Source organism: Dendrobates tinctorius, unplaced genomic scaffold, assembly GCF_039654945.1.
Source record: "Dendrobates tinctorius isolate UK_male_01 unplaced genomic scaffold, ASM3965494v1 ptg000084l, whole genome shotgun sequence".
Lineage (NCBI taxonomy): Eukaryota > Metazoa > Chordata > Amphibia > Anura > Dendrobatidae > Dendrobates > Dendrobates tinctorius.
This window is the reverse complement of record NW_027361752.1, coordinates 15732957-15756493: the sequence shown is the minus strand read 5'-3', so window position 1 is coordinate 15756493 and position 23537 is coordinate 15732957. Positions and strand designations below refer to the sequence as shown.

Below are 23537 nucleotides of genomic sequence, written 5' to 3'. Positions count from 1 at the left end.
CTCCTATCACCACTGGAATCACTGTTGCATTCACCTTCCCCATCTTCTCCAGTTCTCCTTTGAGGCCCTGGTATTTCTCCAGCTTCTCATATTCCTTCTTTCTGATGTTGCGGTCACTTGGCACTGCCACATCTATTATCATTGCTGTCTATACATATATATTAGTGCAAATCACTTCACTGGCTCCCATTCCCTCAGGGTATCTAATACAAACTACTAATACTGACCTACTAGGCCATCTATAACCTGAACTAATCTCCCGATATCTTCCCTCACAATCTCTGGTCCTCCCAAGACCACCTCTCTTCAACACTTATTCGCTCCTCACCCAACCGCCTCCAAGACATCTCCCGAATATCCCCCATCCTCTGAAATTCTTTGCCCCAACACGTCCGACTATCAATCACACTCGGATCCTTCAGACGGAACCTGAAAACCCATCTCTTCAGGAAAGCTTACAGCCTGCAATGATCCCCGCTGCCGCCTCACCACTACTGGAGCTACCGCCTCACCATCACTGGAGCTGCTGCAACCCCCCAACCTACTGTCTCCTTCCCCACCATTCTGTAGAATGCAAGCCAGAAGGTGCAGGCTCCTCGCCCCTCTATATCAGTCTGATTGTTAGTTTGTTTACTGTAAGTGATATCTGTAATTTGTATGTAACCCCTTCTCATGTACAGTACCATGGCATTAATGATGCTTTATAAATAAATAATTAGTGCATGTCAGGAAGGGGTTAAAGAGTATCAGGCATGTTTTTTTTATTTTTGCTTAAAGAACTGCTCCTATTTCATTGGCTAAACCTGTGTAATTATGTATCTAGTCTAGTGTAAGTGTATTAATATACAGTTAGGTCCATATATATTTGGACAGACATTTTTCTAATTTTGGTTCTAGACATTACCACAATGAATTTTCAAGAAAACAATTCAGATGCAGTTGAAGTTCAGACTTTCAGCTTTCATTTGAGGGTATCCACATTAAAATTGGATGAAGGGTTTAGGAGTTTCAGCTCCTTAACATGTGCCACCCTGTTTTTAAAGGGAACAAAATTAATTGGACAATTGACTCCAAGGCTATTTAATGGACAGGTGTGGGAAATCCCTTCGTTGTCATTCTCAATTAAGCAGATAAAAGGTCTGGAGTTGTTTTGAGGTGTGGTGCTTGCATTTGGAAGTTTTTGCTGTGAATGAAACATGCGGTCAAAGGAGCTCTCCATGCAGGTGAAACAAGCCATCCATAAGCTGCAAAAACAAAAAAAAACCCATCCGAGAAATTCTACACTATGGCAAAATCTACACTATGGTACATCCTGAGAAAGAAAGAAAGCACTGGTGAATTCATCAATGCAAAAAGACCTGGGCGCCCACGGAAGACAACAGTGGTGGATGATCGCAGAATAATCTCCAGGGTGAAGAGAAACCCCTTCACAACAGCCAACCAAGTGAACAGTACTCTCCAGGAGGTAGGCGTATCAATATCCAAATCTACCATAAAGAGAAGACTGCATGAAAGTAAATACAGAGGGTTCACTGCATGGTGCAAGCCACTCATAAGCATCAAGAATCAAAAGGCTAGACTGGACTTTGCTAAAAAACATTTAAAAAAGCCAGCACAGTTCTGGAAGAACATTCTTTGGACAGATGAAGCCAAGATCAACCTCTACCAGAAAGATGGAAAGAAAAAAGTATGGCGAAGGCGTGGTACAGCTCATGATCCAAAGCATACCACATCAACTGTAAAACACGGGGGAGGCAGTGTGATGGCTTGGGCATGCATGGCTGCCAGTGGCACTGGGTCACTAGTGTTATTGATGGTGTGACACAGGACAGAAGCAGCCGAATGAATTCTGAGGTATTCAGAGCCATACTGTGTGCTCAGATCCACCCAAATGCAGCCAAACTGATTGGCTTTATGTTTTGGGTCATTGTCCATCTGTAGTATGAAACGACGACCAAAGCACCCCAGGAGTTTATTAAAGCAAAGAAGTGGAATATTCTTGAATGGCCAAGTCAGTCACCTGATCTCAACCCAATTGAGCATGCATTTCACTTGTTAAAGCCTAAATTTCAGACAGAAAGGCCCACAAACAAACAGCAACTGAAAGCCACCGCAGTGAAGGCCTGGCAGAGCATCAAAAAGGAGGAAACACAGCGTCTGGTGATGTCCATGAGTTCAAGACTTCAGTCAGTCATTGCCAACAAAGGGTTTTCAGCCAAGTACTAGAAATGAACATTTTATTTACAATTATTTAATCTGTCCAGTTACTTTTGGTCCCTTTAAAAACAGGGTGGCACATGTTAAGGAGCTGAAACTCCTAAACCCTTCATCCAATTTTAATGTGGATACCATCACATGAAAGCTGAAAGTCTGAACTTCAACTGCATCTGAGTTGTTTTGTTTAAAATTCATTGTGGTAATGTCTGGAACCAAAATTAGAAAAATGTTGTCTCTGTGCAAATATATATGGACCTAACTGTACTCATCAATCTCCATCTTTCCAAATATCCAGAACGACTCCTAACTCACATGACGGATTATTCTGACTTGCTGGCTTGCACTGGGTTGTGTGTGAGAGATGGAAGTCATCTGTAAAACAACTTGTGTTTCACGCGTAGAGCCGGCGAGTCAAAAGAATCATCACGTGACCCAGAAGAGGACCGGTGCGACAATAGAAACTGAGAAAGACCCCAGTACATTTACACAAGTTTAGGCAGTAAAGCATTTAAAGAGAATGCTTATTTAGAAGGGTATTCCCATTTGTTCAATCTAATTTCACCAAAAAGGCAATGAAAATATATACTAAACATTTTGTAATTTTGCTGCATTTTGTTGCAATTCAGTATCTTAGCCTTGGCTATTTACAGCTTATCGCCATCACTGAATATGCGAGCATCATTCATAGAGCACTGCTGAGAATGCCAGGGATTGTGGCCCTACTTTCTGCTGCTCTACTGAGGTCTATATGACTGCCCCATGGCATGTAAATATTGTATAGCACTACAGACGGCACACATAGCCGTACCGGTAGAATACTCGTTCAGGCAAGCTCTGCAATTAAGCTATTACAGCCAGGGCTGTGGAGTTGGAGTCGGAGTCGTGGAGTCGGAGTCGGTGCTCATTTTGGTGGAGTCGGAGTTGGAGTCGGTATAAAATGGACCGACTCCGACTCCTAAAATATATAATAAATTGGGTACAGTAATTCAATGCAGGATGTGCTGAATATTTTTTTTATAGGAGTTTGGGAAAGTTATGAAATGTCCTATAAATGGCTGTTCTATTCATGATCTAAGGCTACATTCACGCACAGCGTTTTTCCTGTGTTTTTTGAGGATACGTTTTTCAGCTGCAAAAGCAGATCAGCTTTTTAAAAAACTGCATCACCTGAAAGGTTTTTGAGCTCATAGATAATGTTTTCAATAGCAAAAGCAGATTAGAAATCTGCTCTATCTATATATCCATTTATCCATATCTGTCTATCCATATCGTATCTGTACCAAAAAGAATGAAAACCGGGTAGTACACCAATATATATTCTGTTCTATCTAAATATCTTGATTATTGGATCATAAAAATGATTAAATGTCTGAGGTTCACATTGTACTACAATACATTTTTCACTTAAATATAAGCAATATGTGTGGGAGTCGGAGTCGTGGAGTCGGTGTAAGGGAAATTGAGGAGTCGGAGTCGGAGGTTTGGCTTACCGACTCCACAGCCCTGATTACAGCACTGTTGTGCTGAACTGATACTCTGGACAATATGTAGTCACCAGGGTAGTAAAACGGAGAAGGGAATACCGCTATTAACAAACCGCTGCTAAACATTGATGCAGAGACTTCTTAGGGTTCTTTCACATTGCATTTAGGCACCCATTTAGTGGCTCAGTCAGGGTTTACGTCCGAACCCCCCGCAAAACGGTATCAGTGGTTGTAACAATGAATGCCCAAGGTCCTGCAATGCCCGCACATGAGGAGAGAGTCATAGCAAATCAGAAAAACTATACATTTGTAATAGAAGGTATTTGCTAATATTATTATTACACCTGCTATATATTGTGATAGGATCATGGGGATGGGAACACCCCTTTGAGTCTTCCTTATCCAAATCAGTGAAAAATCCTACAAAAAAACTTCTGCTGCAAAAAAAGACATAATGACACTAATCTATAAATATAAATTGATAGATTAACTTCTGGATCACAAATTATTAATTTATTACAGTAGGTGTAAGCCATTTTCTGAATTATATACAGCATGTACATTGTAACATACTGTATGCTACAATGCAACAGCCAAACGTTACTTAAAAAGAAATGCGTTCTAACACCGATGTTAATCCATGGTCCTTGCAATTATGGTCATTAACCACGATATCAATATGCTTCATTGCAGTCTATGGTTGACCAAATATAACGTAATGGCTACAGCCTCAATGATCTCATATAAATGACTCCCTCACAATGACCCCTCGCGCTAATTAGAAGATCCAGGTCTTGGGTTGAGAAATGTCAAGAACAAAATTTACATTTTAATGTACAGCCGCCAGCGTTATCTGAACAACATATCTAAAGTTGCGGATAATAAGTATGCATACTTAATCTTTCATACGCTGTACGTTAGCATTCATTTAGTTCACGCAAACAGCTTTCATTTGCATCAAAGTACTGTATAAATTTACGTCTCCTGGCTAATTGACTGGATTTGAACCAGTGCGTACTTTCACAAATTGAAAATAAATGAGAATAAGAATGGCCTTGGGGGTAGAGTGAATAACCTATATTTCACAACTCAAAATGCAGTATCAGAAGTAAATTTAGCTTAGATATGAACATAATTAGGCAGGATAATGCTTTTGTTTTTAATTCAGTACAATCGAGCGTTTTAAGATCAAAAGTTTCATCATATGGGGTTATTGGCTTTATGACGTAGAAATCACATTGTAACACAAATGCTCGTATTTTTCTCCATTATTTATCAACCTCTAATGATACAACATAGGCTTTGTTTTAATCAGTGTTTTCAGAGGCATCTAAACCCACCAGGGCTATGAGCACTCAATTTGCATTCCCAAGAACTGTAGCATGTACCCACAATGTGGAGTACCTACTGCAAAAGTGGTTGTCCGCTACCTAAAATTGTATGCCAAACGTATGCTTAGTAAACGCTTTCTGCCATTTCCCCGTTAGCAGCACTTCCTGCACTTTTTTTCCCCAACTTCTAAAGACTTTCAACTTGAACCATCTTGCATTCGTGAGTCTCAAACAGAACACCATCACTGACCTTTGCTCCATGGGAAGGTCTTGCTATCCCTCCTTCTCTGCCCATCTGAACATCAGCTGCTCCAGGGAAAGGTTGTGCTATCAGCTCTACTGAGCATGTGCCGATTCATTATTTCCAGCACATGCTCAGTGTTCTCTTGCTCATTCATAGAATGTTAAAAGTTGGAAGGGATCTCCAGGGTCCAACCCCCTGCTTAACCCAATATTCACTCCTTACCAATATGTAATGCCCATCATGACAGGCGCAGTGCACCCCCACACCTATGTAGTGCTCCCTCACAGCTATGCAGTGCATCTCTCTTCTGGACATGCTGGGCTAGATGCAATTGTCAGATGCTCAAAGTGCAGAAGGTGACGACAGAGTGAGTGGGAGGATTCGGTGAGGTCACATTCATGAAGGAGAGATGGCCAGCTTTAGAGAGCAATGAGGAGTTGTCTGGGAGGAGAGAACAAAATAATCAGGACCTGAACATATCAAGGAACCCAGGCTCAAACGATCGTGTTCATCGCTGATACAAAGAAAGGGGGATGAGAGTGGGCGCTCTGAAGGGTGAGCGACTTGTGCAAGAAGGAGCTATCGCTGGGTGTGAAACACTGTCATACAAGTAGTCCAGGAGCCATGAAACATCTCTGCTGCCAAAAGGGCTGCATGTAAACAATTGGGCAGTGCCACTGGGTACAGTGAGTAAGCGACCAGGAAAAAAAAATACAGTGATTGGGGAAAAATATAGGGTTAGTTTAATAGCATTTTTTAATTAGGTTTGATGTTGGAGAACCATTTTTAAATGTTTTCATCCTAACTAATGACTGCACCTTGTTGCTAGCCTTAAAATAGTTTCAATCCATTAATAAGTTGCAGTTATAGCATATAAATGGCATAAAACTACAAACAATACTATATCTTACCCACCTTTTCAGAGTGGCACCAGCACAGGTGCTCCAATGGTCCTCCTGGTTCTTGGTTACAAATGTCTGGCATGAGACTGTTGTAGCCAGAAACATCAGTGGTCACATGCCATACTATTGCCATCATGGTTACCAATATTGAGAAGCAATGACAGGAGTACATCACTGCCCAAGCTTATGGATAAAGCAGAAACTTTGAACCCAACCAATCAGCCCTTGAGAACTCTACAAAAGTTGCTGCAACCCACTTATATACTGTCACATGTCCCGTCCTGAGTGACACGGCCAGCAGGCCGGTAACTGATACAACAGGACGCGGCACGTGTAATTGTCCTATGTGACGCGGCGTCAGGCCAGTAACTAATACAATAAGACAAAGGGAAAGGGAAAACCTGGGTAACAATAACAATGGTGGCCCTGCGATAGGGAAACGGGGAAGTGGAGACCTCCTGCACTCCCCTGAGTCAGTGTCTCTACACTCCTAACGTTCCCTAGGCGGATTCCGCACCGGGCGCCGATCAGGAACCTCAAAACCCTGACTTGCCCTGCATCTAAACCCACACTAGGGAATTGGTCGGTGCGGAAACTAATCCCACCACTGCACTAAACACACATAAGGAAAAGTGACAAAACAGTGAACATCACTTAGCTTTGCTCTGTTGCTTACGCTCCCAGCAACACAGCCCACCACCTGTGTGCATCTTTTCCTCCACTGTGTCCGACATCTGGGTGCACTGTCCAGAAACGGACCTTCTCAGCATCATAGTGTAGCCTTGGAGCAAACAGAGTCCAGAAACAAAGTCCGGCAAATGAGTCCAGCTTTTCTGCCAAAAAGTCCAGCAAGCTTGAGTCCAGCTCTCAGCAACAACATCCAGCATTTTGAGTGCAGCTGTACACCATAGCTGCCACTCCACCAATCCATGCACAAACTCCTTGCTGACACCATAGCTGCGACTCCACCACGCCATGCCAGCACTCCTTGCAGACACCATAGCTGACACTCCAGGGATCTCACTGAACTGCCCGTGACTCTCCTTTAGCTTCATTCTTCACCCAGGCTTGCTTGCAAATGAATACTTTATCACCAACCATGATTAACACACCGGATACTCTCTTATAGAGTTATCACACCTGTTACATAATTTCGTGCACAAACTAAGGTAATCAAAGTGCAATGACCCTAATGGCCACTGGGGGGAAAACTACAACTGAAATCACCACAGTGCAATGACCCTAATTGCCACCGGGGGCAAAACCACCTTTGGCACAAAGCCAAAGGGAAAAAAAAACGTTACTTTGTGCATTTAAACTGACAGATCTTGGATACCAGTGTCCTCGCTGGTCCTGATCGCTGGTGTCTGCCTGTTTGGCAGCTCACCAGCGATCATGTAGCGATGCACCAGCGATCCTGACCAGGTCGTATCGTTGTCAGGAACGCTGGTGCATCGTTTGGTCTGATGGGACCCTTAGTCCAACTGCTTCATTTCCAACACTGCCCTAATGTTATCATTATGAAAGCGACCTGTATTTTTCTCATGATTGTACTGTGAATTTTTACTTGTTAATATGCTTTATATCCTGTGAAGTTCAGGTAATAAAAACTAGAATTTTAAAAAGGATATTTTCCAGGTGTATTTACTGCTACTCTGTATCCAGTGAAGCTTTTGAAAGGATGGAAATTAAAGATGAAAAGAAGATTTGCCCGCTCGAATGCAATAATTTTGTCACCTTCATGCTTTGTACTGACATAGGCCTAAGTGGAAAAAAAAAAGAATTATAATAACATCAAAGCCAGAACAAAGTCACTTTTCATTGTGAGGCTATGTTCGCACAGTTTTTTTGTTTTTTTTTTAAGCAGAGCCTCTCAAAAATTCTTCTCAAACTACTGGAAATCCACTGTTCTGTTTGTATGAGCTTTTTTTTTAGCTTTTGTTTTTCTCCTGAAAAAGTCTTAAAATGCCTGGTGGGAAAAAAAAGCATGGCACTTCTTGATAGAAACTAAGTGACGTCAAATCAAAAGACTGAAAAAAACAAAACACTTTAAACTCTCTAAAAACCAATTAAGGAAACTCTTCAGGAAAAGAAAAAACAAAAAAACAAAAAAGAAGTTTCCTGAACGATTGAAAGATATTTTAAATATATTTTTTAATGGCCCAAAAAATAATTGTAACTTCTCAACCAAACAATGATATAATAGATGAGTATCCCATACTTATGGTGTGTTTTAATCAATATTCTCATAGGTGAGCCTTATTGGGCCTTATCTAAGCCCCATCATGTAATTATCCATCTACTAATGTATCACAAACCAGAGTAAATAGACTTCAGATAGAAGCGTTCCATTAAAATTAGATTTATTTCAATAAATTTTAAAAAAGACATACATAATAAAATGAAACAAGAGGTCTCCAAAAATGAGACGTCACCACAAATTGATTAAACCACCGTCAATATAAATTTTGGCAAACAAAAGTACATAAATTATAACCATCAATTTCAGAGTACACAACATATTGTTATGCCAAACAATAAATTTGTATTTAAAAAGAGTATATATACCAGGAAAACAATCCTTATATAGAACGGAGCCCAGCTATATTAACCCCATAATCATATATTTATTCCCAATAAGATAAATTATACGTATCAAGTGATACAAAATGCATATTAAATGTTTCCTAAAGGAAAGAAGCAAACCGCGAAACGCGCGTCGGGGTAGTGAGACGCCACCACTACATATTACCAGGTATAAATTCATCTCCTGCATAACCTTACAATTATCTGTGTTAAACCTCATTTGCCATTTTTCAGCCCAATTCTTCAATTTACTCAAATCTGTCTGTAGTTGCAAACTGTCCTCCTTTGTGTTAACTACCTTACATAGTTTTGTATCATCTGCAAATACTGATATTTTACTGTGTAAGCCATCCACTAGATCAGTAACAAATATATTAAATAGTAGGGGGCCCAATACAGAACCCTGTGGTACCCCACTCGTAACCCTGGCCCAATCTGAGTTGCACCATTAATTACCACTCTTTGTTTTCTATCACTAAGCCAGCTACCTACCCATCTACACACATTTTCCCCTAGCCCAAGCTTTCTCATCTTACTTACCAATCTTTTATGTGGGACAGTGTCAAATGCTTTAGAGAAGTCGAGATAAATGACATCCAATGATTCTCCTTGGTCCATTTGAGAGCTTACATCTCATGCACGCTCCAAAGATCCCAGGGCCCAATAGGATCAGTAACTCACAGAAAATATGAAAAAGGAGCAGCATCCATTCCAGGTGAAGAAAAAACTTTAGCCTTTATTCTGCCATCAATAGATACGACGTTTCGACCATAACATGGTCTTTATCAAAGACCATGCTATGGTCCAAACATCGTATCTATTGATGGCAGAATAAAGGTTAAAGTTTTTTCTTAACCTGGAATGGATGCTGCTCATTTTTCATATTTTCTGGCACTAATCGGGGGTTCTTGGTCTAACGGCTTACCTAAGAACTGCAGGAATCTATTCCATGTTCTGCCGTAGATATTGGTTGTCACCGGTTTCCTACTCTTTAGCAGGGTGGCCACCAACCCAGGAGAGAACCCTCTACCCCTTAAAAGCGACCTTTCAAATTCCACGCCGTCAGATGGAATCCTTTGACTTGTGCGTGAACTATCGGCCCCTGAGCTAGAAGGTCCGGGATTTATGGCAGAACCCATGGATCGGAAAGGGACATCTTTCGCAGTAGAGCAAACCAGGGCCTTTTTAGCCAAAATGGGGCTATCAGAATTACTCTGGCTCGATCGCTCCTGATCTTCTTGACCACTGTTGGGATCAGAGCGACTGGGGGGGGGGGGGGGGGACGCATAGGCCAGCTTGAAGTCCCACTGAATTTGCATAGAGTCCACTGCCCATGGATTTTCCCTCGGGTTTAGAGAGCAAAACTTTTGTGCTTGCCTGTTGTGCTTGTTGGCAAAGAGGTCTATTACTGGTTCCCCCCAAAGCTACGCTATTTTTTGAAAAACGGACCGATTCAGAACCCATTCTCCTTGCCTCAGAGTATTGCGGCTCAGGAAATCAGCCTCTATGTTTTCTGCCCCTTTTATGTGTAAAGCTGTTAAGGAGTGTAAGTGTTGCTCCGTCTTGCTCAAGATGTCGTCTGCTGCTTTCATTAGGGAGTGTGATCTTGTCACCCCCCTGGTGGTTGATGTATGCCACCGCCACTTTGCTGTCCGACATGATTCGGACATTGCGGCCCCTGAGTAGGGGAAAAAAGTGGGATAGGGCTTTGTTCACTGCCCACAATTCTCTCAGATTGGAGGATGCCCTCCTTTCTTGAGGTGTCCAGGACCCCTGGCCTACACGACCCCTTAGGTGTGCCCCCCACCCCAAGGAGCTTGCATCGGTTAGAATCACATCTGTCACCTGATTGTCCCATGGTACTCCTGTGGTCAGGTTTGTACTGTCCAGCCACCAGTTGAGAGAGTCTTTGGTCTCTAATGAAAGCTCCAGACCTCCTTCTAAACGCCCTTTTAGCGATCTCTGTGCTGATAGTATCTCCCACTGGAGTTGACGGGTGTGAAATTGAGCCCATCTGACCGCTAGAATACAGGACGTCAGGGTGCCCAGGAGAGACATCGCTTTCCTCAATGTCATTGAGGTTGGTTTCGGGCAGACAAGGCCATGTTCCGTACCTTCTCTATTTTGGCCTCCGGAAGCAGACACGCCTGCTGTTCTGAGTCCAGGATAAATCCTAGGAAGGTCTGTTGCTTTAGGGGTTGTAATTTTGATTTTTTTGAAATTTATTATCCACCCTAATTCTTGTAAGGTGTCAGTCACCTGGCTTAACTGTGTAGTACATTGGTTCTATGAGTCGCCCACTATGAGAAAATCGTCCAGGTAGGGTATTATGATTGTATCGTGAATCCAGAGGAAGGCTGTTACTTCCGCTATGACCTTGGTGAAAATTCTCGGGGCTATGGATATGCCAAACAGAAGGGCCCTGAATTGGAAATGTCTCATTACGCCTTGGATATAAAGTGCTACCCTCAAGTATTTTTGGTTATCTGGATGGATAGGGATATGATAATATGCATCCTTCAGATCGACTACAGCCATAAAGCAATCTTGATGTCTTGATGTAGTAGCTTTATGGCCGTAGTCACTGACTCCATTTTGAAGGTCTGACTCCCTATCCACCGATTGAGTCCTCTGAGGTTTATAATTGTCCTGAACGATTGGTCCGGTTTCTTTATCAAAAAAAGTGGTGAATAGAAGCCTTTCCCTTTCTGTGTGTCTGGGACTTCGTAAAGGACCTGTTTGTCTATTAGGCTCAGAATCTCCGCTTCCAAGGCCAACTGTTGTTCGGCCGCTTTCCTGATAGAGGTAACCATGAACATGGCTTTCGGCTGGTGAACAAAGGGGATTTTCAGGCCTTCTCTTAAGACGCTTAGGATCCAGGTACTGGAGGAGATCTTTTCCCAGGCCTGGGAAAAGAGTGCCAATCTCCCCCCTACTGGAATACTGGCGTCATTGTGGTGATTTTTTTTTTGAGGTGGAGGTACCCCCACCAAACAAATCCCGACTCTTTGTCCTCCCATCCCCTTCTGTCGGCCGGAGGACGCCCTATATTGAATCTTCCCCTCCGAAAGGGCTGTCTTCTCTGCTCTGTCGGGAACCTAGGGAAGCCTTTTTTCCTGTCGTTTGCCTTTTCCAGAATATCATCTAGGTTTTTCCCGAAAAAGAACCGACCATCACAGGGGAGGGAGCACAGTTTAGCTTTAAGGGCCTGTCACACTAAGTGATATCGCTAGCAATATCGCTATGTCTGATACTTACCACCGACGGCTCCCCCGCTGGTGAGAACGTCCTGGACCGTTTCTCGTCGTCAGCTTCCTGCTGTGATGACGAGCGACGCGTGGATGCGGGCAGGAGGACGTCAGGATCGCCTCGTCTGACAGGTAAGTAACGACCCCCGACCGCTGCTATGTCGCTGGTGAGATCAGCCTGTGTGGCAGCTCACTAGCGACCACTTAGCGATGTACCAGCGATCCTGACCGCGTCATATCGCTGGTCGGGATCGCTGGTACATCGGTAAGTGTGATAGTACCTTTAGACTGCAGGTCTCCCGGACAGCCTTTAAGCCAAAGTGCTCGTCAAGCAGCATTTGATAATCCTGCCGCCCTAGCCGACAACCTCATGGAATCCGCCGAGGTGTCTGCTAAAAAAGCTGCTGCTCCATGCAAGAGATACATATCCACCAATATCTTGCCTCTTGGAACCCTTGATGCTAGCTTTTCTTCCAACTGCTGCAGCCAGATCATCAGGGAGCATGCCATGCAGGTGCCTGCTATTGCTGGTTTTAAACCTCCCACTGTTGCTTCCCATGCATGCCTCAGATATGAGTCTGCTTTCTTGTCTAGCGGGTCCCTAAGAACCCCTGAACCTTCCAGGGGCAGGGCCGATTTCTTAGAAGACCTGGATACCGCTGCGCCTATTTTTGGGACCTTGTCCCATACTTCCGCATCTTTGTGCTCAAAGGGGTATCGCCTCTTAGAGGTGGAGGGAAGAGCCCCTGATTTTTCAGGTTTCCTCCACTCACTCTCTCAATAAGCGCCTGGGTCTTCTCGTTCACTGGAAAGGTCCGTTTTTTCCTCTCTTGGAGCTCCCCAAACACAACGTCTTCTAGGGTTTTTGCCGTTTTCTCTTCCTGTAGGCCCATCGCTGTTCTAATGGCCTTTAGGAGAGCATCTGTGTCTTCCACCGGAAAACATGGCTTACCCCCTGTGTCGCTGTCTGAGGAGTCTGAGGAGGGCGACTGTTCTGATTGAGACGAGGCCGAAGAGGAATCTGAGAGAGAGCTAGGGGGATTCTTCCTACCCTTCCTCCCTCCCTTTTTTCAATAGGGTCTTAATTGAACCCTCCATTTACGATCTAAGGGCCGATATCAGATTAGCCACGAAACTAGGCGCTTCTTCCGCCATAGTTCGCTGAATACAACTGGCGGAGAGGTCTTTCGGCCAGTCTCTCGCTAGGGCTGTTTTACATATAGCACAGTCCCTATTATTCTTCTTGCTTTTTTGGGCCTTCCCTATGGGGTCAAACATACACAGAGAAACCGTATTAACATAAATGCTAGCATTCACGAAGATCACTCACCACCCGTAATGAAGGGTACCAGACTAGGAGGCTGCGTCAGAGCACGCGAACTGTGCTCTCTTGATCTTGAGAATTCTCCCGACCTGCGGCTGGGGCGGCTGCTGCCTGAGCGGCTTCCATGTTTGCGGCCGGAGGGCTGTGAGGGTGGCAGAGACAAGGACCTCTCCTGCTCTGACTCCATACTTGCGCCGTTTGCCCTGCCGCTGCTCCTCATTTAAATATGCCTCTGTCCTGGGGAGTGCCTCCGTTCAGCTGGCTCCCCTCCCCCCTGCGACCGCCGGCCAACCGCTTCAGAAAGCCGTCCGGTGTCACACCCGGCGCCATGTTACCGTCGTCTAGTGCTGACGTCAGCCGGCGCGTCCACAATCCTTTGCGCCGCCAACGTCAGAGGCCGGAAGGCGCCTGTGTCTCTCCCCTGCCAGACGCTTCGGGGATTGAGATGCGGGCGTGCGCGATGCGAGGGCAGCGCGTTGGGGGCTTCCAGGAGCTACTGGGGATCCCACCTGCGCCCACACAAACCCGGAGGGCTTGGGGACTGTGCCTCCAGCACCCGGCGGCCGGCGCTACAGGTAAGATACCTGTTCTTCCCACGCCGGGACGGGGCTGGGTCCTTTTTTTTTTTCTTTTTTCTTCGCCCACGACAGGCACCGTATGACAGTGGGATTCCTTCCAGGGCAGGAACCCAACTGAAGCGGGGGAGAGGTGCCACCCCTTATATCTCAGTAGGCTCCTGTCCTGTCGGGGCGGATCCCTCTCTCAGGTGTGCTGTCATTTGTGAAGGGAAAACTGTATAATTATAAAGCTTTCATGACTGGCGTGGTGGAGCAATTGGATTTTCATGGCAAAGCAAAAGATTCACATTTTGTTAAGCTGCATTCTGAAGATGAATATTATGCAATTTTTTAGTCTAGTTGTAATAATTAAAACCAGTTATTAATACATAATCTTTTTTGCATTCCTTTCTTTTGTCTAAATATAGATTTTTTTAATTCTATTTTATGACCATGATTAGTTAAGGGCGAACCTGTGGATGTTCAAGTCCGAGGGGGTTCGGCCGAACATCTAAGGCTAGTTTCACATTTGCATGTCAGGGCGCAGCGACTGCCTGCGCACGGCCGCCGTTAAGCCCGGCCCCCTGCAATGCCTCCGCCGGTAGCTCCGCCTCCAAGTGCATGACGCTACATGCATCCCCTATCTTTATCACTGAGGACGCAGACCGTGCGCAGTATGCGTTTGGCGGCACCTGCGTCCTTTTGATGGTGCGCCGAGCGCAACCAAATTGCAACTGGTTGCGTTTGGCGCTGGTCGGCGCACCGTCAAAAGGACGCAGGCGCCGCTAAAACGCATACTGCGCACGGCCTGAGTCCTCAGTGATAAAGATAGGGGACGCATGCAGCGTCATTCGCCCGGAGGCGGCGCTACCAGCGGAGGCGCGGCAGAGGGCGGGGCTTAGCGGCGGCCGTGCGCAGGCCGTCGCTGCGCCCTGACACGCAAATGTGAAACTAGCCTAAAATAAAGTTTCGCTAGTGTACTAGACTGGTACCCGAACCCGTATCCATTTGGATGAATGGGAGTAGAGATGGGCGGACACTTGGATGTTCGGGTTAGGCCGAATAGTTACAAAAAGTTCGTGTTCAGATACCAAAACAGTACCCGGACGCCATTCACTCGAAAGGGGACCTGAACATCCAGTGTTTGCCATGCTGTCATGTGCATGACAGCGTGGCAAACATCGCTTCTGATCGGCGGTAAAATCATCACCGCCGGTCATACAGCCGCGGTTTCCATGCTGACAAAAGACAGAGTATGCAAGCGTATAAAGTTTACCTCCAGCCACTGGGGCCAGCAGATGGGACTACTGCTCTCATCAGCCAACGCCTGCTGTGCTAATAACAGGGAGAGGAGCGGCTCATGGGAGTATTTATCAGCCGGCTCCTGCGCTGTAACTAACTAAAAAAAAAAAAAAGGCGTGGGCTCCCCTGTATTTTTGATAACTAGCCAGGCAAAATTCACAGCTGGGTGCTGCAACCCTCAGCTGTCAGCTTCAGCAAGGCTGGCTATTAAGAATAGTGGGGACGCCATGCTGCTTTTTTAATTATTTAAAAAATAAAAAATGGAGTGGAGTCCCCCCCCCATTTTTGACAACCAGCCATGCTAAAACACAGCTAGGGGCTGGTATTGTCAGTCTGGTAAGGGGCCATGGATAGGCGCACCTATTAGATGCGCCAATTGTGGTGTTTTGCCAGGCTCTTCCCACTTGCCCTGTAGCGGTGACAAGTAGGGCTCATATTTGTGGGGTTGATGTCACCTTTGTATTGTCAGGTGACATCAAGCCCACAGATTACTAATGGAGAGGCGTCTCTTACCTATCCATTACTAATCTTTGCCACAGCTACAGGGCAAGTTGGAAGAGCCTGGCAAGGCACCAGAATTGATGCATCTAATAGGTACGCCTTGTCTTGTCTGCTGGTGGGCAAGATCTATGGCTTAGGAGCTTGAAAATACCAGCTCCCAGTTGTCAACAATGGGGGGGACCCCACGCCATTTTTTAAAAAATTATTTATTTAAATAATTAAAACACAGCGTGGGGACCACTCTATTCTTGCTAACCAGCCTTGCTGAAGCTGACAGCTGAGATTTGTCTATCATTTTGGCTGGATATAAAAAATACAGGTGAACCCGTGCCATTTTTTTTTAAATTATTAATTTACAGCGCAGAAGCCGACTGATCAATATGCCCATCAGACGCTCCTGCTCTCACTGTTCTTAGCGGCAGCGGACGTTGTCTGATGGGAGCAGTAGTCCCATCAGCTGACACCAGTGACCGGAGGTAAACTTCATATCTGTGATCAAATCTGGGCGCTCATACTGTCTTTTGAAAGCGTGGGAGCAGCGGCTCTCTGACCGGGGGTGATGATTTTACTACTGAACAAAAGGAAGTGTTTGACATGCCGTCATGCATATGGGGGACTTGGGGGGCCAAACCTGAACAGTAACACAGACATCCTGGTGAAGTCAATGTTCGGTGTCCATGCCTGAACAGTAGGTGTTCGGTAGAGACGCAGAACTTTATTGTTTGGGTTCGGCCATCTCTAAATGGGAGGACCGAACATCCGTTGTTTGCCACATTGTGATCAGCATGACAGAGAAGCAAACACCGGATCAGAACGGCGGTAAGATCATTACCGCCTGTCAGAGAGCTGTGGTTCCCACGCTGTCAGATGACAGCGTTAGCCAGCAGCTGTGAATGGTATAAAGGTTACGGTCAGTCACAGTCGTCGGCTGATGAAAGAGTACTCTCTTATCACCCTATGCCTGCTGTCGATAACAGCTGGCACTGATAACACTTAACTGATAACAAACAGCTGGCACCTGTGGTATAAATAAATACATTTAAAAATGTAAAAAGTGGGGGGTCTCCTCTATTTTTGATAATCAGCGCAAGCAAAACTGACAGCTGTGGGCTGCAACCCTCAGTTGTCAGCCTTATCATGGCTTGCTATCAAGAATGGAGAGGTCCCACATGGTATTTTTTTTTTTTAATCATTATTTAAATAAAAAAATTTTAAAAAATGGCATGGGGTCCCCACATTTTTCACAACCAGCTAAGCTAAAGCAAACAGCAGGGGGCCCGTATTCTCACACTGGTAAGTGGCCATGGATACTGCCCCCAACCCAAAATATAGCAGCCTGCAGCCATCCCTGAAAAGGCGCATCTATTAGATGCACCAATTCTGGAACTTTGCCCGGGTCTTCCTACTTGCTCTAGTGTGGTGGCAAGTACGGTAAGGTTAGAGTGAGCTGTTTTATTGCTGCCAAAATCAAGCTCACAGATTAGTAAGGAAGAGGGCATCTATAAGACGCCCCCTTTAGTAACCCCAAAGTTAGATTGAAAAAAATAAAAACACATACTGTTCTTATTAAAAAAAAAAAAAAAAAAAAAAAGCGCATGGGTGTCCCCCGTAACCTTCATACGCAACAGAGGGAAAGCTGACGGCTGAGGTGTGAGGATAGCAGTCACATCAGTGATATGACTAGTATCCATGCCAGCCGGCTAACACTGAAGTGTCTAGTGCTGAGCTGCCATGAGCTCATAGCTGATGAACCCCGGTGACCTCACTTACGGCACCGATCGCTGCATGAGAAAGTTCTCTGAGCCTGTGTCATTAGTTCAGTTAAAGGATTTTATTTGGGCTATTTTTTTTTTAACAATCCAACTATGGGAGTAGTAATGGGGGCGTTTATAAGCCTCTCCATTATTAACATGTGGGTTTGATGTCAGCAGCCATAAAACAGCCAACAGCCACCAAGGCAAGTGGGAAAAGTCAGGCAAAGCACCAGAATTGGCTTATCTAATAGATGCGCCTTTAGTGGGGTGGTTGTGGGCTGCTATTTTTAGGCTGAGGGGCAATATCCATGGCCCCTTACTAGTCTGAGAATACCAGCCCACAGACATTTGCTTTAGCCTAATTGGATGTCAAAAATGAGGGGGACCCAACGCCATTTTGCTTTTAATTATTTACTTAATTTAAAAAAAAATATGGCGTGGGACCCTTCTATTCTTAGTAATCAGCTATGTCAGTTTTGCATGCACTGGTTATCCAAAATAGAAGAGACCCAAAGTCCTTTATTTATTTATAGTGAAGGTGCCAACTGATGAATACTCCCATCAGCAACAGCAAGAGTAGGCTGATGAGTAGTACTCTCTCATAAGCCGACGCCTGATGAAAAGTAATTTTTCATTATATTTTTTAATGACCTGGTGATAGCTGACTAAGTTAACACTTTTAATTAAAAGAAAAAATACAAAAAGTAAAAGCCACCCACCGTGACAAGGTGTACCCTTATCAGGATGGTCTTATCGCTAATGTAAATCCTCTTTATGTGCCAGCAGGCCTCAATAGACGGGGGGGCAAAGCAGGACCCAGGCCTGACTGTTTAAACATTTGCAGGTGGAAAGCTATATAAATTAAATGCAGAGCTCAAAAAGAGGGAGCTTGTTAATGGCCACATTGTGAATTTGCACCTACACAATGCACTTATATCAACATGTGCTCTAGCTCATTTATTTGGTTTTGCTTTAGTTTTTTGGAGATGTAAGTGCAAGGCTCTCCCCCTTTGTGCATTTAATCTATATAGCTTTCCACAGAAAAAAACAGACCATCCTAATTGGGTGCACCTTGTCACGGTGAAATGGCTATTACCCTTTTTGGATCAAAACAGTGTCAATTAAGTACCCTATGTTATTTACCTGTACTATATACTTATTCACTTACTGCACGGTATTTGTTCAGTTTTTATCCTAGGTTAGGTTTGTTAATAATGACCTAGGTGTGAATGGGCACCTACACATTGCAGTTATTCCAATGTGTGGAAATTTCACTGCATTCCCCCCAAAAAATATAAATACATATTTTCTGGGATGAACAAACAAGAGATTGTCTCAGCACAGGAATACTATTAACACATTAAATTGAGGAAATTATTGTTATTCCAAGATCTATTGATTAAAATGTACTTTGTGGGAAAAGCCATATAAAGTCATGCTCACTTTGGGCAACTCTCTGCCATATTGTAGGCAGATCCAACAGAAAGTATCTAAGGCAACTGGTATAAGCCTCAAAAAACCTCTTCATTGATCACTACATATAAAAGTTAAAACTATGACCTTTTGGCAACCACTGGCTTTTGTCAATCAATAGATCGGAAAAGTGATGCCTTTTTAACGTTATATGTTAGCAATAAAGACGTTTTTTGAGGAATATACCAGGTGCTTTGGATACTTTTTGTTGGATCTCATGCCAATGTCATCTGTTTTCTAATACTTTTGTTCTTTGCGTAGAGAACATGTAGCCTTGCAGCGCTGGGGTCGTGGGCTCAAATCCCACCAATGACAACAACTGCAAGGAGTTTGTATGTTCCCCCCGTGTTTGCGTGGGTTTCCTCCGGGTTCTCAGGTTTCCTCCCACAATCCAAAGGCATACTTATAGGGATTCTAGATTGTGAGCCCCATCGGGGACAGTGCCGATAAGGTCTGTAAAGGGCTGTGGAATTAATGGCGCTATAAAAATGAGTAAAATAAATAAAATAAAACATATGAAGACCAGGCTTGCCGAGTGTCCCCCTGCATGTGCAAGTCCGGGGATGTAGCTGTCGGCTAATCAATAATTCGGATGACAACTACCTAATGTGAATGGGGGCTTTATGGTGAACACTTTATGCGCATGGAAAACTCAAGAATACAGTAGTGAAACAGCACACTGAACTTCACTGATAAAAAACTGGGCATACTCAACCATATTTAAATAATGTATCTATTGAATGTGCAATGTTGGTGGTGATTTGGCACCGCAGGCTCAAAACACCTAAACTGTGCTATAAACTCAGAATTTCGCAACACTGTTGAGTTATTCATATAGACAGACTACCCATGTAATGTGTCTGTCGCTGGTCCCGCTTTTAAAGGAGGTGCTGTTACCATTGCTCTCTCCAAATATATTAGTATTTACACTGGAATTTGTTAAGATAACAAAGATCCTAGAAAACACGAGAGAGAAGACCCAGGGCATCATCTACTTGATAGCCATACCTCCCAGTAAATCAGCGTAGAGAACAAACATAAAAAGGAAACAAACGTCAAATCCCATTTTTTGCCAGCTCTTACCGGAGGTGACGACAACCAACCAAACTTTTCCTCTAATCTATTCATGTCTCGGTCAAAGGCATAAAGAAATCGGTAGCGCAAAAGGTTATCATCAGTCAAATGAAATTGTCTCCTGGCATAATGGTAACTTTCATTATTTCCTTTTCTTGGGAAATCCAACCACTCTGGGTGACCAAATTCATTACCTACAAAAAACAAACAAACACATTACTCAAAGAAATAAAGAAATAATTATTTTAGAGTTTAAGAGTTTTTGAAGTCACAAAAGATGGCATATCCTGGCAATATGCCACCAAGATCTAACAAACAGTGGTGTGACCACAGGGACACCCAAGATTTTGAGATTGATTTGACACAGTGTTACCTTAGCAGTCCTAGGTCCAAATTCAGCAAAGTCATTTTGTATTAGTAACTACATTGTAATAACTGGCACCATTAATAATCTGTATTACACATTATTAGTGAGCATCTATGTTCCCAACAGAACATTGGAAAGTGAAGATCCCTCAAGAAGGTCTGAAGGCTGATCCAAAAGACCAAATAAGACTCTTGATTATTTGGAGTATTAATTCCATCATTATTGAAGTTAGACTCCTTCTCTTCTGTAATAATCAATGAGGAAAAACTCAATAGGATGCTTGTATGAAAAATGTAGAAGAAGGAGATTACGCATTATTCTGTACTTGACACAAGACATACGCCAGGATTGACATGTATCGGTCAGACTATTGTTAGATTCATTGATAGATTAGAGCTAAGATTCAGATTATCCACTGGTCCGATCATATATTCATTTCTACTTTTTTAAATAAGCAATTTGCTAAAATTTCAATCTTTGTATGGAAGATTGAATTAGCCATTACCCCCCTTAACCCCCAAAGCTTTTTTCGGTTTTGCATTTTTGTTTTTCGTTCCCCTCCTTCCCAATGCCATAACTTTTTATTTTTCCGTCAATATGGCCGTGTGAGAGCTTTTTTTTGAGGGAAGAGTTGTACTTTTTTGAGTGAAACGATTGGTTTTACCATGTTGTGTACTAGGAAACCGGGAAAAAAATTCCAAGTACTGTTAAACTGCAAAAAAAAGTACAATCCCACACTTCTTTGTTTGGCTTTTTTTTTTACTAGGTTCACTAAATGCTGAAACTGACCTGCCATCATGATTCTCCAGGTGAATACAAGTTCATAGACACCAAACATGTCTAGGTTCTTTTTTATCTATGTGGTGGAAAAAAAATCCAAACTTTGCTAAAGACCGAGACCAGTAACATTTCCATTTTTCGTAATCTTGGGTTGGGTGAGGGTTTATTTTTTACGTGCTAAGCTGGAGCTGACGATTTTAATGATACCATTTTGGTGCAGATACAATCTTTTAATCGCCCGTTATTGCATTTTAATGCAATGTCGCGGCGAACAAAAAAAACGTAATTCTGGTGTTTTGACTTCTTTTCTCACCACGCCGTTCAGTGATCAGGTTAATCTTTTTTTATTGATAGATTGGGCGATTCTGAACGCGCCGATACCAAATGTGTATGTTTGATTTTATTTTATTGTTTTATTTTGAATGGGGCGAAAGGGGGGGTGATTTGAACTTATATTTTTTTTTTTTTTTACTTTAGGCATGCTTCAATAGTTGACTCTGCTACATAGAGGCGATGGTCCGATCGCCTCTATGTAGTAGAATTGCTGACTTGCTATGAGCGCCGACCACTGGGTGGCACTCACAGCAATCCGGCACTGACAATCAGAGGTCTCCAGGAGACCTCGGGTTGTCATGTCGGCACACCGGTGACCCGCGATGACGTGACGCGGTTCACCGGTGTGCGTATTTCTAGCGAGATTACCGGAAGCGCCATTTAAATGCTGCTGTCAGCGTTTGACAGTGGCATTTAACTAGTTAATAGCCGTGGGTGGATCGAGATTCCACCTGCGGCTATTGCGTGCACATGTCAGCTATTCAAAACAGCTGACATGTCCCGGGAAAGATGTGGGATCACCGCCGGAGCCCATATCAAAGGGAGGGAGTCTGACATCGGCGTAAATATACGCCTGATGTCGGAAAGGGGTTAAGGAATTTCTCCTAATCAACACCAACTCTGCTTGTAACACCTTCGAGCCATGTTCAAAAAGCACATAAGCCTTAAATTCAGGAAAGTAAATGGTAAACTAAGGGTATTTGAATACGCCATGTTATTCAGTCGGATTCTGCCTGAAAAAGCGCTGCAAGAAATTCACAAAATGCACAGAATACAAAAACGACATTACTGTGCACACATTCAGTCTTTTGTTATTTCTCTTAAAGGGAATCTGTCACCGAAAGTTGCAGGTCTATGTAAATTGCCTGGGTCCGGTCCGATGGGCGGGGTTTTTTTTCTCCACCCCATCCGTGGCCCTCATCCGCGCTCTTCTCCGGTAGTCTTCTCCATCGTTCGCGCGTGCGCAAAGCAGTCTTGCTTCGCGCACACGCAGTATGCTTTGCCCAACTGTGGGCAAAACCAAAAATCATTACTGCGCATGCGCCGGTACACTATGTCCCAGAACACAGTGAAATACCTCCAGGACAAAGTGTACCGGCGCATGCGCAGCAATGATTTTCGACTTTGCCCGCAGTTGGGCAAAGCATACTGCGCGTGCGCGAAGCAAGATTGCTTTGCACACGCGCGAAGGATGGAGAAGAATATAGGAGAAGAGCGCGGACGGTGGCCATTGATGGGGTGGAAAAAAAAAGAAGAAACCCCGCCCATCGGACCGGACCCAGGCCATTTACTTAGGCCTGCAACTTCCGGTGACAGATTCCCTTTAAAGGCTTCAGGGTACAGAGAAGCGATTAAATAAAAGTAGAAGAGAAGAGGACTGCTCATTATAGTTTGAAATAATATATTATATATCTGTCTAAATAAAATAGATCGATATTTATTATACACACACCCAAACACATAACCACAGTGGGTCAAATCAGTATAGAGCAGGTCATCAATTTTCTACGCAAACATTTCTAAAAGTGCTATTGACATGAAAATCTCACTAGGTGTCAATAACAACCCCTCCAATGAACACAGCCAAATAATTTATAGACTTCTATGGTTTGATTTACCTGTAATAATGAGAAATGATACAGGGAAAAAGTATTGAACATGCTTACTGAAATATATGTAATACTTTGTACAAAAGCCTTTGTTAGTGAGGACCTCTTCAAGACGCTTCTTGTATGGAGAAACTAGTCATAGGCATTGCTCAGGTGTGATTTTGGCTCATTCTTTCACACACTCTTCAAATTCTCTCTCTCAGCCAGCGGTTCCTTTTAATTTCCTCATTTTCAGGATCCGTCTAAAAACGGATCCTGTGCCATCCGTTCACATCAGTTTAGAACGGATCCGCTTGTCTGCCTTTTTGGCAGATTATAACTGATGCAAAAAAACTGAAGTGTGAAAGAGGCCTAATGCCCCCCCCCCCCAACACTGTATGAGGGAGCCGAACAGTATTCTCCACACTTGAGAACAAAAAGTAGTCAAAGACAAGCATATAATCTATAATA

At 43.8% G+C, this 23537-nt stretch overlaps 1 protein-coding gene across 2 annotated transcripts in view; it reads right to left on the bottom strand.

The window, feature by feature from the left end:
• Positions 1-23537, bottom strand: part of GBE1 (1,4-alpha-glucan branching enzyme 1) — a 237574-nt gene that overhangs the window by 16883 nt on the left and 197154 nt on the right. For both annotated transcript variants that reach the window (XM_073584450.1, XM_073584449.1), the window contains exons 14-15: positions 20007-20191; positions 7812-7940 (exon numbers count right to left, since the gene is read on the bottom strand). In XM_073584450.1, the coding sequence (XP_073440551.1) occupies positions 7812-7940; positions 20007-20191 (314 nt within the window). The remainder of the gene's footprint in view (positions 1-7811; positions 7941-20006; positions 20192-23537) is intronic.